Below are 23,930 nucleotides of genomic sequence, written 5' to 3'. Positions count from 1 at the left end.
TAGTAAGGCTTTTTTTTCGTAAAAAACGACATAGTATAGTAAGGCTTTTTTCTTAAAAAACGACATAGTATAGTAAGGCTTTTTTCTTTAAAAAACGACATGGTATAGTAAGGCTTTTTTCTTTAAAGAAACAACATGGTATAGTAAGGCTTTTTTCTTTAAAAAAACGACATAGTATAGTAAGGCTTTTTTCTTCAAAAAACGACATAGTATAGTAAGGCTTTTTTCTTCAAAAAACGACATAGTATAGTAAGGCTTTTTTCTTCAAAAACGACATAGTATAGTAAGGCTTTTTTCTTCAAAAAACGACATAGTATAGTAAGGCTTTTTTCTTCAAAAAACGACATAGTATAGTAAGGCTTTTTTCTTCAAAAACGACATAGTATAGTAAGGCTTTTTTTTCGTAAAAAACGACATAGTATAGTAAGGCTTTTTCCGTAAAAAACGACATAGTATAGTAAGGCTTTTTTTTCGTAAAAAACGACATAGTATAGTCAGGCTTTTTTCTTTAAAAAAACGACATAGTATAGTAAGGCTTTTTCGTAAAAAACGACATAGTATAGTAAGGCTTTTTTTCGTAAAAAACGACATAGTATAGTAAGGCTTTTTTCTTCAAAAAACGACATAGTATAGTAAGGCTTTTTCCGTAAAAAACGACATAGTATAGTAAGGCTTTTTTCTTCAAAAAACGACATAGTATAGTAAGGCTTTTTTCTTAAAAAAATGACATAGTATAGTAAGGCTTTTTTCTTCAAAAAACGACATAGTATAGTAAGGCTTTTTTTTCGTTAAAAACGACACAGTATAGTAAGGCTTTTTTCTTCAAAAAACGACATAGTATAGTAAGGCTTTTTTTTCGTAAAAAACGACATAGTATAGTAAGGCTTTTTTTCGTTAAAAAACGACATAGTATAGTAAGGCTTTTTTCTTCAAAAAACGACATAGTATAGTAAGGCTTTTTCCGTAAAAAACGACATAGTATAGTAAGGCTTTTTTCTTTAAAAAACGACATAGTATAGTAAGGCTTTTTTCTTCAAAAAACGACAGTATAGTAAGGCTTTTTTTTCGTAAAAAACGACATAGTATAGTAAGGCTTTTTTTCGTTAAAAAACGACATAGTATAGTAAGGCTTTTTTCTTCAAAAAACGACATAGTATAGTAAGGCTTTTTCCGTAAAAAACGACATAGTATAGTAAGGCTTTTTTTTTCGTAAAAAACGACATAGTATAGTAAGGCTTTTTTCTTAAAAAAACGACATAGTATAGTAAGGCTTTTTTCTTTAAAAAACGACATAGTATAGTAAGGCTTTTTCCTTAAAAAACGACATAGTATATTAAGGCTTTTTTCTTAAAAAAACGACATAGTATAGTAAGGCTTTTTTCTTAAAAAATCGACATAGTATAGTAAGGCTTTTTTCTTCAAAAAACGACATAGTATAGTAAGGCTTTTTTCTTCAAAAAACGACACAGTATAGTAAGGCTTTTTTCTTCAAAAAACGACATAGTATAGTAAGGCTTTTTTCTTCAAAAAATGACATAGTATAGTAAGGCTTTTTTCTTTAAAAAACGACATAGTATAGTAAGGCTTTTTTTCTTTAAAAAACGACATAGTATAGTAAGGCTTTTTTCTTTAAAGAAACGACATGGTATAGCAAGGCTTTTTTCTTTAAAAAAACGACATAGTATAGTAAGGCGTTTTTTTCGTAAAAAACGACATAGTATAGTAAGGCTTTTTTTCGTAAAAAACGACATAGTATAGTAAGGCTTTTTTCTTCAAAAAACGACATAGTATAGTAAGGCTTTTTCCCGTAAAAAACGACATAGTATAGTAAGGCTTTTTTCTTCAAAAAACGACATAGTATAGTAAGGCTTTTTTTTCGTAAAAAACGACATAGTATAGTAAGGCTTTTTCCGTAAAAAACGACACAGTATAGTAAGGCTTTTTTCTTCAAAAAACGACATAGTATAGTAAGGCTTTTTTCTTCAAAAAACGACATAGTATAGTAAGGCTTTTTTCTTTAAAAAACGACATGGTATAGTAAGGCTTTTTTCTTCAAAAAACGACATAGTATAGTAAGGCTTTTTTCTTCAAAAAACGACATAGTATAGTAAGGCTTTTTTCTTCAAAAAACGACATAGTATAGTAAGGCTTTTTTCTTCAAAAACGACATAGTATAGTAAGGCTTTTTTTCGTAAAAAACGACATAGTATAGTAAGGCTTTTTTCTTCAAAAAACGACATAGTATAGTAAGGCTTTTTCCCGTAAAAAAAGACATAGTATAGTAAGGCTTTTTTCTTCAAAAAACGACATAGTATAGTAAGGCTTTTTTCGTAAAAAAACGACATAGTATAGTAAGGCTTTTTTCTTCAAAAAACGACATAGTATAGTAAGGCTTTTTCCGTAAAAAACGACATAGTATAGTAAGGCTTTTTTCTTCAAAAAACGACATAGTATAGTAAGGCTTTTTTCTTCAAAAAACGACATAGTATAGTAAGGCTTTTTTCTTTAAAAAACGACATGGTATAGTAAGGCTTTTTTCTTCAAAAAACGACATAGTATAGTAAGGCTTTTTTCTTCAAAAAACGACATAGTATAGTAAGGCTTTTTTCTTCAAAAAACGACATAGTATAGTAAGGCTTTTTTCTTCAAAAAACGACATAGTATAGTAAGGCTTTTTTCTTTAAAAAACGACATAGTATAGTAAGGCTTTTTTTCTTTAAAAAAACGACATAGTATAGTAAGGCTTTTTTTCTTTAAAAAAACGACATAGTATAGTAAGGCTTTTTTCTTTAAAAAACGACATAGTAAGGCTTTTTTCTTTAAAGAAACGACATAGTATAGTAAGGCTTTTTTCATAAAAGAAACGACATGGTATAGCAAGGCTTTTTTCTTTAAAAAAACGACATAGTATATTAAGGCTTTTTTTTCGTAAAAAACGACATAGTATAGTAAGGCTTTTTTTCGTAAAAAACGACATAGTATAGTAAGGCTTTTTTCTTCAAAAAACGACATAGTATAGTAAGGCTTTTTCCCGTAAAAAACGATATAGTATAGTAAGGCTTTTTTCTTCAAAAAACGACATAGTATAGTAAGGCTTTTTTTTCGTAAAAAAACGACATAGTATAGTAAGGCTTTTTTTCGTAAAAAAACGACATAGTATAGTAAGGCTTTTTTCTTCAAAAAACGACATAGTATAGTAAGGCTTTTTCCGTAAAAAACGACATAGTATAGTAAGGCTTTTTTCTTCAAAAAACGACATAGTATAGTAAGGCTTTTTTCTTCAAAAAACGACATAGTATAGTAAGGCTTTTTTCTTTAAAAAACGACATGGTATAGTAAGGCTTTTTCTTCAAAAAACGACATAGTATAGTAAGGCTTTTTTCTTCAAAAAACGACATAGTATAGTAAGGCTTTTTTCTTCAAAAAACGACATAGTATAGTAAGGCTTTTTTCTTTAAAAAACGACATGGTATAGTAAGGCTTTTTCTTCAAAAAACGACATAGTATAGTAAGGCTTTTTTCTTCAAAAAACGACATAGTATAGCAAGGCTTTTTTCTTTAAAAAAACGACATAGTATAGTAAGGCGTTTTTTTCGTAAAAAACGACATAGTATAGTAAGGCTTTTTTTCGTAAAAAACGACATAGTATAGTAAGGCTTTTTTCTTCAAAAAACGACATAGTATAGTAAGGCTTTTTCCCGTAAAAAACGACATAGTATAGTAAGGCTTTTTTCTTCAAAAAACGACATAGTATAGTAAGGCTTTTTTTTCGTAAAAAACGACATAGTATAGTAAGGCTTTTTCCGTAAAAAACGACACAGTATAGTAAGGCTTTTTTCTTCAAAAAACGACATAGTATAGTAAGGCTTTTTTCTTCAAAAAACGACATAGTATAGTAAGGCTTTTTTCTTTAAAAAACGACATGGTATAGTAAGGCTTTTTTCTTCAAAAAACGACATAGTATAGTAAGGCTTTTTTCTTCAAAAAACGACATAGTATAGTAAGGCTTTTTTCTTCAAAAAACGACATAGTATAGTAAGGCTTTTTTCTTCAAAAACGACATAGTATAGTAAGGCTTTTTTTTCGTAAAAAACGACATAGTATAGTAAGGCTTTTTTTCTTTAAAAAACGACATAGTATAGTAAGGCTTTTTTCTTTAAAAAACGACATAGTATAGTAAGGCTTTTTTCTTTAAAGAAACGACATAGTATAGTAAGGCTTTTTTCTTAAAAGAAACGACATGGTATAGCAAGGCTTTTTTCTTTAAAAAAACGACATAGTATAGTAAGGCTTTTTTTTCGTAAAAAACGACATAGTATAGTAAGGCTTTTTTTCGTAAAAAACGACATAGTATAGTAAGGCTTTTTTCTTCAAAAAACGACATAGTATAGTAAGGCTTTTTCCCGTAAAAAAAGACATAGTATAGTAAGGCTTTTTTCTTCAAAAAACGACATAGTATAGTAAGGCTTTTCTCGTAAAAAAACGACATAGTATAGTAAGGCTTTTTTCTTCAAAAAACGACATAGTATAGTAAGGCTTTTTCCGTAAAAAACGACATAGTATAGTAAGGCTTTTTTCTTCAAAAAACGACATAGTATAGTAGGGCTTTTTTCTTCAAAAAACGACATAGTATAGTAAGGCTTTTTTCTTTAAAAAACGACATGGTATAGTAAGGCTTTTTTCTTCAAAAAACGACATAGTATAGTAAGGCTTTTTTCTTCAAAAAACGACATAGTATAGTAAGGCTTTTTTCTTCAAAAAACGACATAGTATAGTAAGGCTTTTTTCTTCAAAAAACGACATAGTATAGTAAGGCTTTTTTCTTTAAAAAACGACATAGTATAGTAAGGCTTTTTTTCTTTAAAAAAACGACATAGTATAGTAAGGCTTTTTTTCTTTAAAAAAACGACATAGTATAGTAAGGCTTTTTTCTTTAAAAAACGACATAGTAAGGCTTTTTTCTTTAAAGAAACGACATAGTATAGTAAGGCTTTTTTCATAAAAGAAACGACATGGTATAGCAAGGCTTTTTTCTTTAAAAAAACGACATAGTATATTAAGGCTTTTTTTTCGTAAAAAACGACATAGTATAGTAAGGCTTTTTTTCGTAAAAAACGACATAGTATAGTAAGGCTTTTTTCTTCAAAAAACGACATAGTATAGTAAGGCTTTTTCCCGTAAAAAACGATATAGTATAGTAAGGCTTTTTTCTTCAAAAAACGACATAGTATAGTAAGGCTTTTTTTTCGTAAAAAAACGACATAGTATAGTAAGGCTTTTTTTCGTAAAAAAACGACATAGTATAGTAAGGCTTTTTTCTTCAAAAAACGACATAGTATAGTAAGGCTTTTTCCGTAAAAAACGACATAGTATAGTAAGGCTTTTTTCTTCAAAAAACGACATAGTATAGTAAGGCTTTTTTCTTCAAAAAACGACATAGTATAGTAAGGCTTTTTTCTTTAAAAAACGACATGGTATAGTAAGGCTTTTTCTTCAAAAAACGACATAGTATAGTAAGGCTTTTTTCTTCAAAAAACGACATAGTATAGTAAGGCTTTTTTCTTCAAAAAACGACATAGTATAGTAAGGCTTTTTTCTTTAAAAAACGACATGGTATAGTAAGGCTTTTTCTTCAAAAAACGACATAGTATAGTAAGGCTTTTTTCTTCAAAAAACGACATAGTATAGTAAGGCTTTTTTCTTCAAAAAACGACATAGTATAGTAAGGCTTTTTTCTTCAAAAACGACATAGTATAGTAAGGCTTTTTTTTCGTAAAAAACGACATAGTATAGTAAGGCTTTTTCCGTAAAAAAACGACATAGTATAGTAAGGCTTTTTTTTCGTAAAAAACGACATAGTATAGTAAGGCTTTTTTCTTCAAAAAACGACATAGTATAGTAAGGCTTTTTTCTTCAAAAAACGACATAGTATAGTAAGGCTTTTTTCTTCAAAAAACGACATAGTATAGTAAGGCTTTTTTCTTTAAAAAACGACATAGTATAGTAAGGCTTTTTTTCTTTAAAAAACGACATAGTATAGTAAGGCTTTTTTCTTTAAAAAACGACATAGTATAGTAAGGCTTTTTTCTTCAAAAAACGACATATTATAGTAAGGCTTTTTTCTTCAAAAAACGACATAGTATAGTAAGGCTTTTTTCTTTAAAAAACGACATGGTATAGTAAGGCTTTTTTCTTCAAAAAACGACATAGTATAGTAAGGCTTTTTTCTTCAAAAAACGACATAGTATAGTAAGGCTTTTTTCTTAAAAGAAACGACATGGTATAGCAAGGCTTTTTTCTTTAAAAAAACGACATAGTATAGTAAGGCTTTTTTTTCGTAAAAAACGACATAGTATAGTAAGGCTTTTTTTCGTAAAAAACGACATAGTATAGTAAGGCTTTTTCCCGTAAAAAACGACATAGTATAGTAAGGCTTTTTTCTTCAAAAAACGACATAGTATAGTAAGGCTTTTTTTTCGTAAAAAACGACATAGTATAGTAAGGCTTTTTTTCTTCAAAAAACGACATAGTATAGTAAGGCTTTTTTCTTCAAAAAACGACATAGTATAGTAAGGCTTTTTCCGTAAAAAACGACATAGTATAGTAAGGCTTTTTTCTTCAAAAAACGACATAGTATAGTAAGGCTTTTTTCTTCAAAAAACGACATAGTATAGTAAGGCTTTTTTCTTTAAAAAACGACATGGAATAGTAAGGCTTTTTTCTTCAAAAAACGACATAGTATAGTAAGGCTTTTTTCTTCAAAAAACGACATAGTATAGTAAGGCTTTTTTCTTCAAAAAACGACATAGTATAGTAAGGCTTTTTTTTCGTAAAAAACGACATAGTATAGTAAGGCATTTTCCGTAAAAAACGACATAGTATAGTAAGGCTTTTTTTCGTAAAAAACGACATAGTATAGTAAGGCTTTTTTCTTCAAAAAACGACATAGTATAGTAAGGCTTTTTTCTTCCAAAAATGACATAGAATAGTAAGGCTTTTTCCCGTAAAAAACGACATAGTATAGTAAGGCTTTTTTCTTCAAAAAACGACATAGTATAGTAAGGCTTTTTTTTCGTAAAAAACGACATAGTATAGTAAGGCTTTTTTTCGTAAAAAAACGACATAGTATAGTAAGGCTTTTTTCTTCAAAAAACGACATAGTATAGTAAGGCTTTTTCCGTAAAAAACGACATAGTATAGTAAGGCTTTTTTCTTCAAAAAACGACACAGTATAGTAAGGCTTTTTTTCCCGTAAAAAACGACATAGTATAGTAAGGCTTTTTTTCGTAAAAAACGACATAGTATAGTAAGGCTTTTTTCTTCAAAAAACGACATAGTATAGTAAGGCTTTTTTTCCGTAAAAAACGACATAGTATAGTAAGGCTTTTTTCTTTAAAAAACGACATAGTATTGTAAGGCTTTTTTCTTTAAAAAACGACAAAGTATAGTAAGGCTTTTTTTTCGTAAAAAACGACATAGTATAGTAAGGCTTTTTTTTTCGTAAAAAACGACATAGTATAGTAAGGCTTTTTTCTTTAAAAAACGACATAGTATAGTAAGGCTTTTTTCTTCAAAGAAACGACATGGTATAGTAAGGCTTTTTTCTTCAAAAAACGACATAGTATATTAAGGCTTTTTTCTTAAAAAAACGACATAGTATAGTAAGGCTTTTTTCTTCAAAAAACGACATAGTATAGTAAGGCTTTTTTCTTCAAAAAACGACATAGTATAGTAAGGCTTTTTTCTTCAAAAAACGACACAGTATATTAAGGCTTTTTTTTCCGTAAAAAACGACATAGTATAGTAAGGCTTTTTTTTCGTAAAAAACGACATAGTATAGTAAGGCTTTTTTCTTTAAAAACGACATAGTATAGTAAGGCTTTTTTCTTAAAAGAAACGACATGGTATAGTAAGGCTTTTTTCTTCAAAAAACGAAATAGTATAGTAAGGCTTTTTTCTTCAAAAAACGACATAGTATAGTAAGGCTTTTTTCTTCAAAAAACGACAAAGTATAGTAAAGCTTTTTTTTCGCAAAAAACGACATAGTATAGTAAGGCTTTTTCCGTAAAAAACAACATAGTATAGTAAGGCTTTTTTTTCGTAAAAAACGACATAGTATAGTAAGGCTTTTTTCTTAAAAAACGACATAGTATAGTAAGGCTTTTTTCTTTAAAAAACGACATGGTATAGTAAGGCTTTTTTCTTTAAAGAAACAACATGGTATAGTAAGGCTTTTTTCTTTAAAAAAACGACATAGTATAGTAAGGCTTTTTTCTTCAAAAAACGACATAGTATAGTAAGGCTTTTTTCTTCAAAAAACGACATAGTATAGTAAGGCTTTTTTCTTCAAAAACGACATAGTATAGTAAGGCTTTTTTCTTCAAAAAACGACATAGTATAGTAAGGCTTTTTTCTTCAAAAAACGACATAGTATAGTAAGGCTTTTTTCTTCAAAAACGACATAGTATAGTAAGGCTTTTTTTTCGTAAAAAACGACATAGTATAGTAAGGCTTTTTCCGTAAAAAACGACATAGTATAGTAAGGCTTTTTTTTCGTAAAAAACGACATAGTATAGTAAGGCTTTTTTCTTTAAAAAACGACATAGTATAGTAAGGCTTTTTTTCTTTAAAAAACGACATAGTATAGTAAGGCTTTTTTCTTAAAAGAAACGACATGGTATAGCAAGGCTTTTTTCTTTAAAAAAACGACATAGTATAGTAAGGCTTTTTCGTAAAAAACGACATAGTATAGTAAGGCTTTTTTTCGTAAAAAACGACATAGTATAGTAAGGCTTTTTTCTTCAAAAAACGACATAGTATAGTAAGGCTTTTTCCGTAAAAAACGACATAGTATAGTAAGGCTTTTTTCTTCAAAAAACGACATAGTATAGTAAGGCTTTTTTCTTAAAAAAATGACATAGTATAGTAAGGCTTTTTTCTTCAAAAAACGACATAGTATAGTAAGGCTTTTTTTTCGTTAAAAACGACACAGTATAGTAAGGCTTTTTTCTTCAAAAAACGACATAGTATAGTAAGGCTTTTTTTTCGTAAAAAACGACATAGTATAGTAAGGCTTTTTTTCGTTAAAAAACGACATAGTATAGTAAGGCTTTTTTCTTCAAAAAACGACATAGTATAGTAAGGCTTTTTCCGTAAAAAACGACATAGTATAGTAAGGCTTTTTTCTTTAAAAAACGACATAGTATAGTAAGGCTTTTTTCTTCAAAAAACGACAGTATAGTAAGGCTTTTTTTTTCGTAAAAAACGACATAGTATAGTAAGGCTTTTTTTCGTTAAAAAACGACATAGTATAGTAAGGCTTTTTTCTTCAAAAAACGACATAGTATAGTAAGGCTTTTTCCGTAAAAAACGACATAGTATAGTAAGGCTTTTTTTTTCGTAAAAAACGACATAGTATAGTAAGGCTTTTTTCTGAAAAAAACGACAAAGTATAGTAAGGCTTTTTTCTTTAAAAAACGACATAGTATAGTAAGGCTTTTTCCTTAAAAAACGACATAGTATATTAAGGCTTTTTTCTTAAAAAAACGACATAGTATAGTAAGGCTTTTTTCTTAAAAAATCGACATAGTATAGTAAGGCTTTTTTCTTCAAAAAACGACATAGTATAGTAAGGCTTTTTTCTTCAAAAAACGACACAGTATAGTAAGGCTTTTTTCTTCAAAAAACGACATAGTATAGTAAGGCTTTTTTCTTCAAAAAACGACATAGTATAGTAAGGCTTTTTTCTTTAAAAAACGACATAGTATAGTAAGGCTTTTTTTCTTTAAAAAACGACATAGTATAGTAAGGCTTTTTTCTTTAAAGAAACGACATAGTATAGTAAGGCTTTTTTCTTAAAAGAAACGACATGGTATAGCAAGGCTTTTTTCTTTAAAAAAACGACATAGTATAGTAAGGCGTTTTTTTCGTAAAAAACGACATAGTATAGTAAGGCTTTTTTTCGTAAAAAACGACATAGTATAGTAAGGCTTTTTTCTTCAAAAAACGACATAGTATAGTAAGGCTTTTTCCCGTAAAAAACGACATAGTATAGTAAGGCTTTTTTCTTCAAAAAACGACATAGTATAGTAAGGCTTTTTTTTCGTAAAAAACGACATAGTATAGTAAGGCTTTTTCCGTAAAAAACGACACAGTATAGTAAGGCTTTTTTCTTCAAAAAACGACATAGTATAGTAAGGCTTTTTTCTTCAAAAAACGACATAGTATAGTAAGGCTTTTTTCTTTAAAAAACGACATGGTATAGTAAGGCTTTTTTCTTCAAAAAACGACATAGTATAGTAAGGCTTTTTTCTTCAAAAAACGACATAGTATAGTAAGGCTTTTTTCTTCAAAAACGACATAGTATAGTAAGGCTTTTTTTTCGTAAAAAACGACATAGTATAGTAAGGCTTTTTTTCTTTAAAAAACGACATAGTATAGTAAGGCTTTTTTCTTCAAAAACGACATAGTATAGTAAGGCTTTTTTTTCGTAAAAAACGACATAGTATAGTAAGGCTTTTTTTCTTTAAAAAACGACATAGTATAGTAAGGCTTTTTTCTTTAAAAAACGACATAGTATAGTAAGGCTTTTTTCTTTAAAGAAACGACATAGTATAGTAAGGCTTTTTTCTTAAAAGAAACGACATGGTATAGCAAGGCTTTTTTCTTTAAAAAAACGACATAGTATAGTAAGGCTTTTTTTTCGTAAAAAACGACATAGTATAGTAAGGCTTTTTTTCGTAAAAAACGACATAGTATAGTAAGGCTTTTTTCTTCAAAAAACGACATAGTATAGTAAGGCTTTTTCCCGTAAAAAAAGACATAGTATAGTAAGGCTTTTTTCTTCAAAAAACGACATAGTATAGTAAGGCTTTTTTCGTAAAAAAACGACATAGTATAGTAAGGCTTTTTTCTTCAAAAAACGACATAGTATAGTAAGGCTTTTTCCGTAAAAAACGACATAGTATAGTAAGGCTTTTTTCTTCAAAAAACGACATAGTATAGTAAGGCTTTTTTCTTCAAAAAACGACATAGTATAGTAAGGCTTTTTTCTTTAAAAAACGACATGGTATAGTAAGGCTTTTTTCTTCAAAAAACGACATAGTATAGTAAGGCTTTTTTCTTCAAAAAACGACATAGTATAGTAAGGCTTTTTTCTTCAAAAAACGACATAGTATAGTAAGGCTTTTTTCTTCAAAAAACGACATAGTATAGTAAGGCTTTTTTCTTTAAAAAACGACATAGTATAGTAAGGCTTTTTTTCTTTAAAAAAACGACATAGTATAGTAAGGCTTTTTTCTTTAAAAAACGACATAGTAAGGCTTTTTTCTTTAAAGAAACGACATAGTATAGTAAGGCTTTTTTCATAAAAGAAACGACATGGTATAGCAAGGCTTTTTTCTTTAAAAAAACGACATAGTATATTAAGGCTTTTTTTTCGTAAAAAACGACATAGTATAGTAAGGCTTTTTTTCGTAAAAAACGACATAGTATAGTAAGGCTTTTTTCTTCAAAAAACGACATAGTATAGTAAGGCTTTTTCCCGTAAAAAACGATATAGTATAGTAAGGCTTTTTTCTTCAAAAAACGACATAGTATAGTAAGGCTTTTTTTTTCGTAAAAAAACGACATAGTATAGTAAGGCTTTTTTTCGTAAAAAAACGACATAGTATAGTAAGGCTTTTTTCTTCAAAAAACGACATAGTATAGTAAGGCTTTTTCCGTAAAAAACGACATAGTATAGTAAGGCTTTTTTCTTCAAAAAACGACATAGTATAGTAAGGCTTTTTTCTTCAAAAAACGACATAGTATAGTAAGGCTTTTTTCTTTAAAAAACGACATGGTATAGTAAGGCTTTTTCTTCAAAAAACGACATAGTATAGTAAGGCTTTTTTCTTCAAAAAACGACATAGTATAGTAAGGCTTTTTTCTTCAAAAAACGACATAGTATAGTAAGGCTTTTTTCTTTAAAAAACGACATGGTATAGTAAGGCTTTTTCTTCAAAAAACGACATAGTATAGTAAGGCTTTTTTCTTCAAAAAACGACATAGTATAGTAAGGCTTTTTTCTTCAAAAAACGACATAGTATAGTAAGGCTTTTTTCTTCAAAAACGACATAGTATAGTAAGGCTTTTTTTTCGTAAAAAACGACATAGTATAGTAAGGCTTTTTCCGTAAAAAAACGACATAGTATAGTAAGGCTTTTTTTTCGTAAAAAACGACATAGTATAGTAAGGCTTTTTTCTTCAAAAAACGACATAGTATAGTAAGGCTTTTTTCTTCAAAAAACGACATAGTATAGTAAGGCTTTTTTCTTCAAAAAACGACATAGTATAGTAAGGCTTTTTTCTTTAAAAAACGACATAGTATAGTAAGGCTTTTTTTCTTTAAAAAACGACATAGTATAGTAAGGCTTTTTTCTTTAAAAAACGACATAGTATAGTAAGGCTTTTTTCTTCAAAAAACGACATAGTATAGTAAGGCTTTTTTCTTCAAAAAACGACATAGTATAGTAAGGCTTTTTTCTTTAAAAAACGACATGGTATAGTAAGGCTTTTTTCTTCAAAAAACGACATAGTATAGTAAGGCTTTTTTCTTCAAAAAACGACATAGTATAGTAAGGCTTTTTTCTTAAAAGAAACGACATGGTATAGTAAGGCTTTTTTCTTTAAAAAAACGACATAGTATAGTAAGGCTTTTTTTTCGTAAAAAACGACATAGTATAGTAAGGCTTTTTTTCGTAAAAAACGACATAGTATAGTAAGGCTTTTTCCCGTAAAAAACGACATAGTATAGTAAGGCTTTTTTCTTCAAAAAACGACATAGTATAGTAAGGCTTTTTTTTCGTAAAAAACGACATAGTATAGTAAGGCTTTTTTTCTTCAAAAAACGACATAGTATAGTAAGGCTTTTTTCTTCAAAAAACGACATAGTATAGTAAGGCTTTTTCCGTAAAAAACGACATAGTATAGTAAGGCTTTTTTCTTCAAAAAACGACATAGTATAGTAAGGCTTTTTTCTTCAAAAAACGACATAGTATAGTAAGGCTTTTTTCTTTAAAAAACGACATGGAATAGTAAGGCTTTTTTCTTCAAAAAACGACATAGTATAGTAAGGCTTTTTTCTTCAAAAAACGACATAGTATAGTAAGGCTTTTTTCTTCAAAAAACGACATAGTATAGTAAGGCTTTTTTTTCGTAAAAAACGACATAGTATAGTAAGGCTTTTTCCGTAAAAAACGACATAGTATAGTAAGGCTTTTTTTCGTAAAAAACGACATAGTATAGTAAGGCTTTTTTCTTCAAAAAACGACATAGTATAGTAAGGCTTTTTTCTTCCAAAAATGACATAGAATAGTAAGGCTTTTTCCCGTAAAAAACGACATAGTATAGTAAGGCTTTTTTCTTCAAAAAACGACATAGTATAGTAAGGCTTTTTTTTCGTAAAAAACGACATAGTATAGTAAGGCTTTTTTCTTCAAAAAACGACATAGTATAGTAAGGCTTTTTCCGTAAAAAACGACATAGTATAGTAAGGCTTTTTTCTTCAAAAAACGACACAGTATAGTAAGGCTTTTTCCGTAAAAAACGACATAGTATAGTAAGGCTTTTTTCTTCAAAAAACGACATAGTATAGTAAGGCTTTTTTCTTCAAAAAACGACATAGTATAGTAAGGCTTTTTTCTTTAAAAAACGACATGGAATAGTAAGGCTTTTTTCTTCAAAAAACGACATAGTATAGTAAGGCTTTTTTCTTCAAAAAACGACATAGTATAGTAAGGCTTTTTTCTTCAAAAAACGACATAGTATAGTAAGGCTTTTTTTTCGTAAAAAACGACATAGTATAGTAAGGCTTTTTCCGTAAAAAACGACATAGTATAGTAAGGCTTTTTTTCGTAAAAAACGACATAGTATAGTAAGGCTTTTTTCTTCAAAAAACGACATAGTATAGTAAGGCTTTTTTCTTCCAAAAATGACATAGAATAGTAAGGCTTTTTCCCGTAAAAAACGACATAGTATAGTAAGGCTTTTTTCTTCAAAAAACGACATAGTATAGTAAGGCTTTTTTTTCGTTAAAAACGACACAGTATAGTAAGGCTTTTTTCTTCAAAAAACGACATAGTATAGTAAGGCTTTTTTTTCGTAAAAAACGACATAGTATAGTAAGGCTTTTTTTCGTTAAAAAACGACATAGTATAGTAAGGCTTTTTTCTTCAAAAAACGACATAGTATAGTAAGGCTTTTTCCGTAAAAAACGACATAGTATAGTAAGGCTTTTTTCTTTAAAAAACGACATAGTATAGTAAGGCTTTTTTCTTCAAAAAACGACAGTATAGTAAGGCTTTTTTTTTCGTAAAAAACGACATAGTATAGTAAGGCTTTTTTTCGTTAAAAAACGACATAGTATAGTAAGGCTTTTTTCTTCAAAAAACGACATAGTATAGTAAGGCTTTTTCCGTAAAAAACGACATAGTATAGTAAGGCTTTTTTTTTCGTAAAAAACGACATAGTATAGTAAGGCTTTTTTCTGAAAAAAACGACAAAGTATAGTAAGGCTTTTTTCTTTAAAAAACGACATAGTATAGTAAGGCTTTTTCCTTAAAAAACGACATAGTATATTAAGGCTTTTTTCTTAAAAAAACGACATAGTATAGTAAGGCTTTTTTCTTAAAAAATCGACATAGTATAGTAAGGCTTTTTTCTTCAAAAAACGACATAGTATAGTAAGGCTTTTTTCTTCAAAAAACGACACAGTATAGTAAGGCTTTTTTCTTCAAAAAACGACATAGTATAGTAAGGCTTTTTTCTTCAAAAAACGACATAGTATAGTAAGGCTTTTTTCTTTAAAAAACGACATAGTATAGTAAGGCTTTTTTTCTTTAAAAAACGACATAGTATAGTAAGGCTTTTTTCTTTAAAGAAACGACATAGTATAGTAAGGCTTTTTTCTTAAAAGAAACGACATGGTATAGCAAGGCTTTTTTCTTTAAAAAAACGACATAGTATAGTAAGGCGTTTTTTTCGTAAAAAACGACATAGTATAGTAAGGCTTTTTTTCGTAAAAAACGACATAGTATAGTAAGGCTTTTTTCTTCAAAAAACGACATAGTATAGTAAGGCTTTTTCCCGTAAAAAACGACATAGTATAGTAAGGCTTTTTTCTTCAAAAAACGACATAGTATAGTAAGGCTTTTTTTTCGTAAAAAACGACATAGTATAGTAAGGCTTTTTCCGTAAAAAACGACACAGTATAGTAAGGCTTTTTTCTTCAAAAAACGACATAGTATAGTAAGGCTTTTTTCTTCAAAAAACGACATAGTATAGTAAGGCTTTTTTCTTTAAAAAACGACATGGTATAGTAAGGCTTTTTTCTTCAAAAAACGACATAGTATAGTAAGGCTTTTTTCTTCAAAAAACGACATAGTATAGTAAGGCTTTTTTCTTCAAAAACGACATAGTATAGTAAGGCTTTTTTTTCGTAAAAAACGACATAGTATAGTAAGGCTTTTTTTCTTTAAAAAACGACATAGTATAGTAAGGCTTTTTTCTTCAAAAACGACATAGTATAGTAAGGCTTTTTTTTCGTAAAAAACGACATAGTATAGTAAGGCTTTTTTTCTTTAAAAAACGACATAGTATAGTAAGGCTTTTTTCTTTAAAAAACGACATAGTATAGTAAGGCTTTTTTCTTTAAAGAAACGACATAGTATAGTAAGGCTTTTTTCTTAAAAGAAACGACATGGTATAGCAAGGCTTTTTTCTTTAAAAAAACGACATAGTATAGTAAGGCTTTTTTTTCGTAAAAAACGACATAGTATAGTAAGGCTTTTTTTCGTAAAAAACGACATAGTATAGTAAGGCTTTTTTCTTCAAAAAACGACATAGTATAGTAAGGCTTTTTCCCGTAAAAAAAGACATAGTATAGTAAGGCTTTTTTCTTCTCCAAAACGACATAGTATAGTAAGGCTTTTTTCGTAAAAAAACGACATAGTATAGTAAGGCTTTTTTCTTCAAAAAACGACATAGTATAGTAAGGCTTTTTCCGTAAAAAACGACATAGTATAGTAAGGCTTTTTTCTTCAAAAAACGACATAGTATAGTAAGGCTTTTTTCTTCAAAAAACGACATAGTATAGTAAGGCTTTTTTCTTTAAAAAACGACATGGTATAGTAAGGCTTTTTTCTTCAAAAAACGACATAGTATAGTAAGGCTTTTTTCTTCAAAAAACGACATAGTATAGTAAGGCTTTTTTCTTCAAAAAACGACATAGTATAGTAAGGCTTTTTTCTTCAAAAAACGACATAGTATAGTAAGGCTTTTTTCTTTAAAAAACGACATAGTATAGTAAGGCTTTTTTTCTTTAAAAAAACGACATAGTATAGTAAGGCTTTTTTCTTTAAAAAACGACATAGTAAGGCTTTTTTCTTTAAAGAAACGACATAGTATAGTAAGGCTTTTTTCATAAAAGAAACGACATGGTATAGCAAGGCTTTTTTCTTTAAAAAAACGACATAGTATATTAAGGCTTTTTTTTCGTAAAAAACGACATAGTATAGTAAGGCTTTTTTTCGTAAAAAACGACATAGTATAGTAAGGCTTTTTTCTTCAAAAAACGACATAGTATAGTAAGGCTTTTTCCCGTAAAAAACGATATAGTATAGTAAGGCTTTTTTCTTCAAAAAACGACATAGTATAGTAAGGCTTTTTTTTTCGTAAAAAAACGACATAGTATAGTAAGGCTTTTTTTCGTAAAAAAACGACATAGTATAGTAAGGCTTTTTTCTTCAAAAAACGACATAGTATAGTAAGGCTTTTTCCGTAAAAAACGACATAGTATAGTAAGGCTTTTTTCTTCAAAAAACGACATAGTATAGTAAGGCTTTTTTCTTCAAAAAACGACATAGTATAGTAAGGCTTTTTTCTTTAAAAAACGACATGGTATAGTAAGGCTTTTTCTTCAAAAAACGACATAGTATAGTAAGGCTTTTTTCTTCAAAAAACGACATAGTATAGTAAGGCTTTTTTCTTCAAAAAACGACATAGTATAGTAAGGCTTTTTTCTTTAAAAAACGACATGGTATAGTAAGGCTTTTTCTTCAAAAAACGACATAGTATAGTAAGGCTTTTTTCTTCAAAAAACGACATAGTATAGTAAGGCTTTTTTCTTCAAAAAACGACATAGTATAGTAAGGCTTTTTTCTTCAAAAACGACATAGTATAGTAAGGCTTTTTTTTCGTAAAAAACGACATAGTATAGTAAGGCTTTTTTTTCGTAAAAAACGACATAGTATAGTAAGGCTTTTTTTCTTTAAAAAACGACATAGTATAGTAAGGCTTTTTTCTTTAAAAAACGACATAGTATAGTAAGGCTTTTTTCTTCAAAAAACGACATAGTATAGTAAGGCTTTTTTCTTCAAAAAACGACATAGTATAGTAAGGCTTTTTTCTTTAAAAAACGACATGGTATAGTAAGGCTTTTTTCTTTAAAAAAACGACATAGTATAGTAAGGCTTTTTTTTCGTAAAAAACGACATAGTATAGTAAGGCTTTTTTTCGTAAAAAACGACATAGTATAGTAAGGCTTTTTCCCGTAAAAAACGACATAGTATAGTAAGGCTTTTTTCTTCAAAAAACGACATAGTATAGTAAGGCTTTTTTTTCGTAAAAAACGACATAGTATAGTAAGGCTTTTTTTCTTCAAAAAACGACATAGTATAGTAAGGCTTTTTTCTTCAAAAAACGACATAGTATAGTAAGGCTTTTTCCGTAAAAAACGACATAGTATAGTAAGGCTTTTTTCTTCAAAAAACGACATAGTATAGTAAGGCTTTTTTCTTCAAAAAACGACATAGTATAGTAAGGCTTTTTTCTTTAAAAAACGACATGGAATAGTAAGGCTTTTTTCTTCAAAAAACGACATAGTATAGTAAGGCTTTTTTCTTCAAAAAACGACATAGTATAGTAAGGCTTTTTTCTTCAAAAAACGACATAGTATAGTAAGGCTTTTTTTTCGTAAAAAACGACATAGTATAGTAAGGCTTTTTCCGTAAAAAACGACATAGTATAGTAAGGCTTTTTTTCGTAAAAAACGACATAGTATAGTAAGGCTTTTTTCTTCAAAAAACGACATAGTATAGTAAGGCTTTTTTCTTCCAAAAATGACATAGAATAGTAAGGCTTTTTCCCGTAAAAAACGACATAGTATAGTAAGGCTTTTTTCTTCAAAAAACGACATAGTATAGTAAGGCTTTTTTTTCGTAAAAAACGACATAGTATAGTAAGGCTTTTTTCTTCAAAAAACGACATAGTATAGTAAGGCTTTTTCCGTAAAAAACGACATAGTATAGTAAGGCTTTTTTCTTCAAAAAACGACACAGTATAGTAAGGCTTTTTTTCCCGTAAAAAACGACATAGTATAGTAAGGCTTTTTTTCGTAAAAAACGACATAGTATAGTAAGGCTTTTTTCTTCAAAAAACGACATAGTATAGTAAGGCTTTTTTTCCGTAAAAAACGACATAGTATAGTAAGGCTTTTTTCTTTAAAAAACGACATAGTATTGTAAGGCTTTTTTCTTTAAAAAACGACAAAGTATAGTAAGGCTTTTTTTTCGTAAAAAACGACATAGTATAGTAAGGCTTTTTTTTTCTCGTAAAAAACGACATAGTATAGTAAGGCTTTTTTCTTTAAAAAACGACATAGTATAGTAAGGCTTTTTTCTTTAAAGAAACGACATGGTATAGTAAGGCTTTTTTCTTCAAAAAACGACATAGTATATTAAGGCTTTTTTCTTCAAAAAACGACATAGTATAGTAAGGCTTTTTTCTTAAAAAAACGACATAGTATAGTAAGGCTTTTTCCGTAAAAAACGACATAGTATAGTAAGGCTTTTTTTTCGTAAAAAACGACATAGTATAGTAAGGCTTTTTTCTTTAAAAAACGACATAGTATAGTAAGGCTTTTTTCTTTAAAGAAACAACATGGTATAGTAAGGCTTTTTTCTTAAAAAAACGACATAGTATAGTAAGGCTTTTTCCGTAAAAAACGACATAGTATAGTAAGGCTTTTTTTCCGTAAAAAACGACATAGTATAGTAAGGCTTTTTTCTTTAAAAAACGACATAGTATAGTAAGGCATTATTCTTTAAAAAACGACATAGTATAGTAAGGCTTTTTTTTTTTTAAACGGCATAGTATAGTAAGGCTATTTTCTTAAAAAACGACATAGTACAGTAAGGCTTTTTTCGTAAAAAACGACATAGTATAGTAAGGCTATATGCCGACAAAAATACCACGTACAGATAGAAATAAAAAGTAGACCACATCATAAGGCTTTTATTCGAACAATGTATACTGTAAGATTTTATTCATTAAAAAAAACAGACCATGCACACAGTAAGGCTTTTGTTTGCTAATTACATCTTCATCTTGTACATTGAGCATCCTTAACCCTACATCAGAACCTAATGACGCCCTTGCTACATAAACAGCTAACTCACAAAATCTAATCCATACTTAATGCATTGTATGTTCCCAGAACGCGTACGACATGGCCGAACTGCAGAAGTCGCTGCAGCCGAGCCCGGCGCAGTCGCAGTCGTTGCAGTACTGCCGCTCGCGGGCGCTGCACCACCCGACTCCGCCCCCGGCCGGTCCTCTCCTCCAGCACCAGCACCTTCTCCACCACCGGGCCCCCGTCACCCCGCCGTCCTCGGCCACGCCTCCTCCGCCCCCGGTCCCGCCCACGGCCCCGCCCCCTCGGAGGGACGTTCCACCCGCCCAGGGTCAGGCGGGCCCCCCACGGCCGGCCCGCCGCTCGCTCTCCTTCTCCAGCCAGGACCTGGCCCGCTACCTGTGCGAAATCATCCGCGACGCCGACCGCCAACCGGACACGGGGCCCTTCGACTCCCTGCAGGTGTTCTCCACCGAGGGCGGCGGCTCCCCCGCCGGCTCTCTCAGCTCCTTCGGCTCGGCCGCCTCCGACCCGAGCGAAGCCCCCCCGCGTCAGGAGACGCTGGGGGACTGGGGGCCACGTTTCGAGAAGCTGAGGGCCCTGTACGAGAGGGCCGAGGCCAGCGACCTCTAAGCCCCGCCCCCAATGACGGACGGATGGATGGCGACCATCCTCTACTATTTTTCGCCTCTTTGTTCGTCCTGTAAATAACAGAACGATGGGAACTCTGAGCGAGGGGGGGCCGAGCCTCCGGGCTAACGGCCCGCGACCGCTCGGCGCCGCCCCGGCGGCGACACGCGGTATCGCACGCCGGCGGCGCGCTCGTCCTCTCGGACAGCCGGCACCTTTGGCGGAATGCAAACGCGCTGCCGCATGCGATGCGTTTTTCTGCTCACGTTTGGCCGTTTTTTTTGTAATGTCTACAAAAAAAAAGCAAATGTTTGTCTCCCCTCCCTCACTCGATCCATCCATCAATGTCACGTATGGCGTCAACATTTCCATTTCCATTTCCTCAGGAAACTCGAGACATTTACAGTCGTCAACGCTAACATCTTAGGTTGAGTTGTTTTCATTTTCCACTCAAGTGGTGCCCAATTCGTTTAAACTAGGAGGACTGGCCACGGATGTTCCTTCTTTCAGCGCAAAACGTCCAATCCCATTTTGCGTGGACGTTGACTACCGTCAAAACCGGCAAGTGTCACTTTAGGGTAAAAAAAAAAAGTCAATTTGTGCATTGAAGTGTTCCACTCATTGCCACAAATACGGTATAAAAAAAATCCCATTCTGAACATGTTCAACACCAAATGTCAACATTTTTTTTATCCACACGCATTCTATTAACAACCGTCTAGATACATACATCTCTCCCCCATTTTTTCCAACGATCTATCGATCAAGCCCATGCATCTCTTAACAATTTTGACTTTGGTTAAGTCCATTTTTTTTATCCTCTGGGGCATTTTGTTGGTGCACGTTCTTCCCTCATTAAGGTGCATCTTTTTGCTCAAAATGTCACCCGATTGCTAACAAGCACAGCGGTTTTGCCTCACAATCAATGCGGGCATCACAGACGGTGAAAACAACAACACCATCAAAATAAAAAAACATTATATTTGCAGTCAAACTCAATGAAAAATGTGCACCTAACAGGTCAGAGCTTGTTTTTCCTCAAATTATAGATGCTACTCAAAATATGGGATCTCATGTTTATGGCATACTAACATAAAAAACACCTGATGTTAAGCAGGGTTGGCCCTGGTTAGTATTTGGATGGGAGACCATCCAACTGCCTGGTAATACTACCAGCTGCTGTAAATTACTCTTATGTTACCAATGGGGATTAGCTTGAATGCTAATGTGCTCACTTAGCCTGGGAAAAGCAGTGAGATATCTAATTTACACAGACGTTGAGTGGTTAGTGCGTCACCCTCGCTGCTATCACAACTCTGACTACGTGGGTTCAAATCCCGGTCAGTCTACCCGGCAAAGGGGGAACACCCAGAAATGAAGTTCACTTATACCATTTTCTGTGTAAGTCTTTTTGTACAAGTAGAACTTCATTTTTTGGTGTGAAGCGACCGGGATTTGAACCCACGCAGCTAGAGTTGTGAGCCTCCAAGAGTAACGCACTTACCACTTAGGCCACGGAGGTCTGTCTGTGTCAATTAGAGATCCCACTGCTTCATCCAGGCTAAGTGAGCACATTAGCATTCAAGCTAATTCCCATTGGTAACATAAGAGTAAGTTACATTAGCCAGTAGTAGGTCGGTCTCCCCTCCAAATACTAACCAGGCCTAATCCTGCTTAACAGTCCAAGTGATTTTGAAGGTAGCATGCCAGGTACACGGTCGATTGGTCGCCAGTCTTTTGGTCGCTTGGACGGTTATTGTTAATTACCATTTAAAATTGTTGCTCAAATTCCCTAAATACAAACTGTGAATTACTTTTCAGTCATACTTAATGCCCTAGTAATGATTAGGCTAAAGAAAAGCTCCAAATTTCCCGGACTTTGATTGTTTTTTGTTGGAGAACTTGCTAAGACCCTGACTGAACTGACGTTGCTTCTTAAAGGGACAGCAACGCATGTACATACAAACTCATGCGTAGACCGTGTTGTTTTTTTACCTTGTTTTGTCGATCTTTTGGTCGCCGGTCTTTTGGTCGCAGTCCGGGCGACTAAAAGACCGGCGACCAAAAGACAGCGACTAAAAGACCAGCGACCAAAAGACAGCAACCAAAAGACCAGTGACCAAAAGACCTGCGACCAATCGACCGCACACGAGCATGCCATAAGTCCAACTAGGCCATATTTTGAGTAGCACCTATAATTTGAGGAAAAGCAAACTTGGACATGTTTAGTGCACATTTTTCATCAACTTTGGCCCACAAAATGTTTGACCCCGTTTCGTAGGCATCACGAACCTGCCGCACTGTCTCTGCCGATGTTGATGGCCGCCTAAGCCATTTAGGTATGCATCAGCAGCCTTTTTCTTGACATTTTTGCAGCCAAGTCTTAATTTAGTTTGTAGTTGGTGCCTTCTTTGCAAAGTTTGTGAAGAAGGCATGTTGCACTGGCTTCGATGACTGAGTTTCGGAACCTGAAATAAATAGAAACGGCAAATGTTAATCCAAAAACTTGAAATGTTTCTACACAAGCAGGCAAAATTGTCAAAATTATTGGCCTACAAAATGGGGTCAAACATTAAGTACATATAAAGTGGTGAAAACACACTAGTTATGACATCACAAAAGAAAGCTTAATAATAAAGACGACAAAAATACAAAATATTTTTAGAAGAGGTAAAACAAAGAAACTAATTTTTAGTTCTATTTATTCATTTTATCCCTTTATTTTTCTCAATTTCTGTACTAGCCCAAAGCTTTGACATGTATATTTGTCCAATGTAATTTCAGGCCTTGAATTTTCCGAGCGAAAGAAAGTGTTTTTCAATTTAAGCCTTTTCACGTTTTTTTTTTTTTCTCCGCATTTCGTCTTGATTGAGCCACAAGATGAAAAAGCAATTGTTGGATATGAAAAGGCCCTTCTTTGATTGATTGGTCGCCTGTGAAAAGCTTTCGTGTGTTCGCAAAGGCCCGTTTTTTGCTTTTTCTTTGGGCTTTGGTGGCTAATTTTGTTGTTGACTGGCACATTTTGTACATAAAGAGAAGAATAATTTTAAAAAAAAACGGAATATTTACGCGAGACGTCGCCGCTGGGAGCAAAGCCAAAAATTTAACAGAGAAAAAAAAATCTATCTATCTTTGTTTGTTTGTTTTTTTACATCATCTGTGACGATGAGCTTTTGGAAAGGTTCCGTGCTTTGTATTTGCTCTCATTTGTTTTTCTCAATAAAGTTCATTTCTTTGCACCAAACGCGCCGCAATGCAAATCTTTACGTTTTTTTTCTCCAGAAATTTCCAAATCGGACGAGAGACGATTCCTGTTTACACTCAACGTTTTGGCTAATTTTTGTCGGGTTTGCTAGGCTAGGCGAATTTGTTGCTCTCTCCTGCTTGTTTTTTTTAATTATTATTTTTACATCCATGCTAGGCTAGGCTAATTTGTAGCACTCTCCTGCTTGGGTTTTTACCCACATCCCCAAACAACATCCATGCTAGGCTAGGCAAGGCTAGGCTAATTTGAATGAAAAAAAAAAAAAAAACGCTAAACAGGTTGCTGTGGTTACCTCAGGAATTGTCGCCCTTCTTGGCTTTCTTCTTGACTCGGTAGACGTGGAAGGTTTTGTTCCGGAAGGTTCTTTTGAAGAAGGCGCCGTACTCGGGCGAGTCCGACTTGACGGCGTCGCAGAAGCGCGGGTGGGCGGCGGCCACCAGGTCCGGCTCGTTGACGCCTTCGCCGTCCATGATCTGATGGGGTGAGAGCACATCACGTGATCAGCAAAAAAATAATAATAATTATGACAGCTTGCAGTTTTTTCCCATTATTTGTTACCATATAAGTATTCAAATTTTAATGGGA

The 23,930-nt window shown here is 31.9% G+C and overlaps 2 protein-coding genes across 4 annotated transcripts in view; one reads left to right on the top strand and one right to left on the bottom strand.

Moving 5' to 3' along the window:
- Positions 1 to 23,324, top strand: part of LOC144089030 (neural-cadherin) — a 218,647-nt gene extending 195,323 nt beyond the window's left edge. Inside the window, exon 38 of the mRNA XM_077619838.1 lies at positions 19,535 to 23,324. Coding sequence (XP_077475964.1) covers positions 19,535 to 20,083 — 549 coding nt within the window. The 3' untranslated portion in view covers positions 20,084 to 23,324. The remainder of the gene's footprint in view (positions 1 to 19,534) is intronic.
- dpy19l3 (dpy-19 like C-mannosyltransferase 3) overlaps positions 19,317 to 23,930 on the bottom strand; it is a 29,136-nt gene continuing 24,522 nt past the window's right edge. For all 3 annotated transcript variants that reach the window (XM_077619859.1, XM_077619851.1, XM_077619868.1), the window contains 2 exons: positions 23,638 to 23,818; positions 19,317 to 22,548 (listed from right to left, as the gene is read on the bottom strand). In XM_077619859.1, the coding sequence (XP_077475985.1) occupies positions 23,639 to 23,818 (180 nt within the window). In that variant the 3' untranslated portion in view covers positions 19,317 to 22,548; position 23,638. The remainder of the gene's footprint in view (positions 22,549 to 23,637; positions 23,819 to 23,930) is intronic.

This window comes from Stigmatopora argus, chromosome 2 (assembly GCF_051989625.1).
Source record: "Stigmatopora argus isolate UIUO_Sarg chromosome 2, RoL_Sarg_1.0, whole genome shotgun sequence".
Taxonomy (NCBI): domain Eukaryota; kingdom Metazoa; phylum Chordata; class Actinopteri; order Syngnathiformes; family Syngnathidae; genus Stigmatopora; species Stigmatopora argus.
Note: the sequence above shows the minus strand (reverse complement) of the source record. Positions and strands in the feature narration are given on the sequence as shown.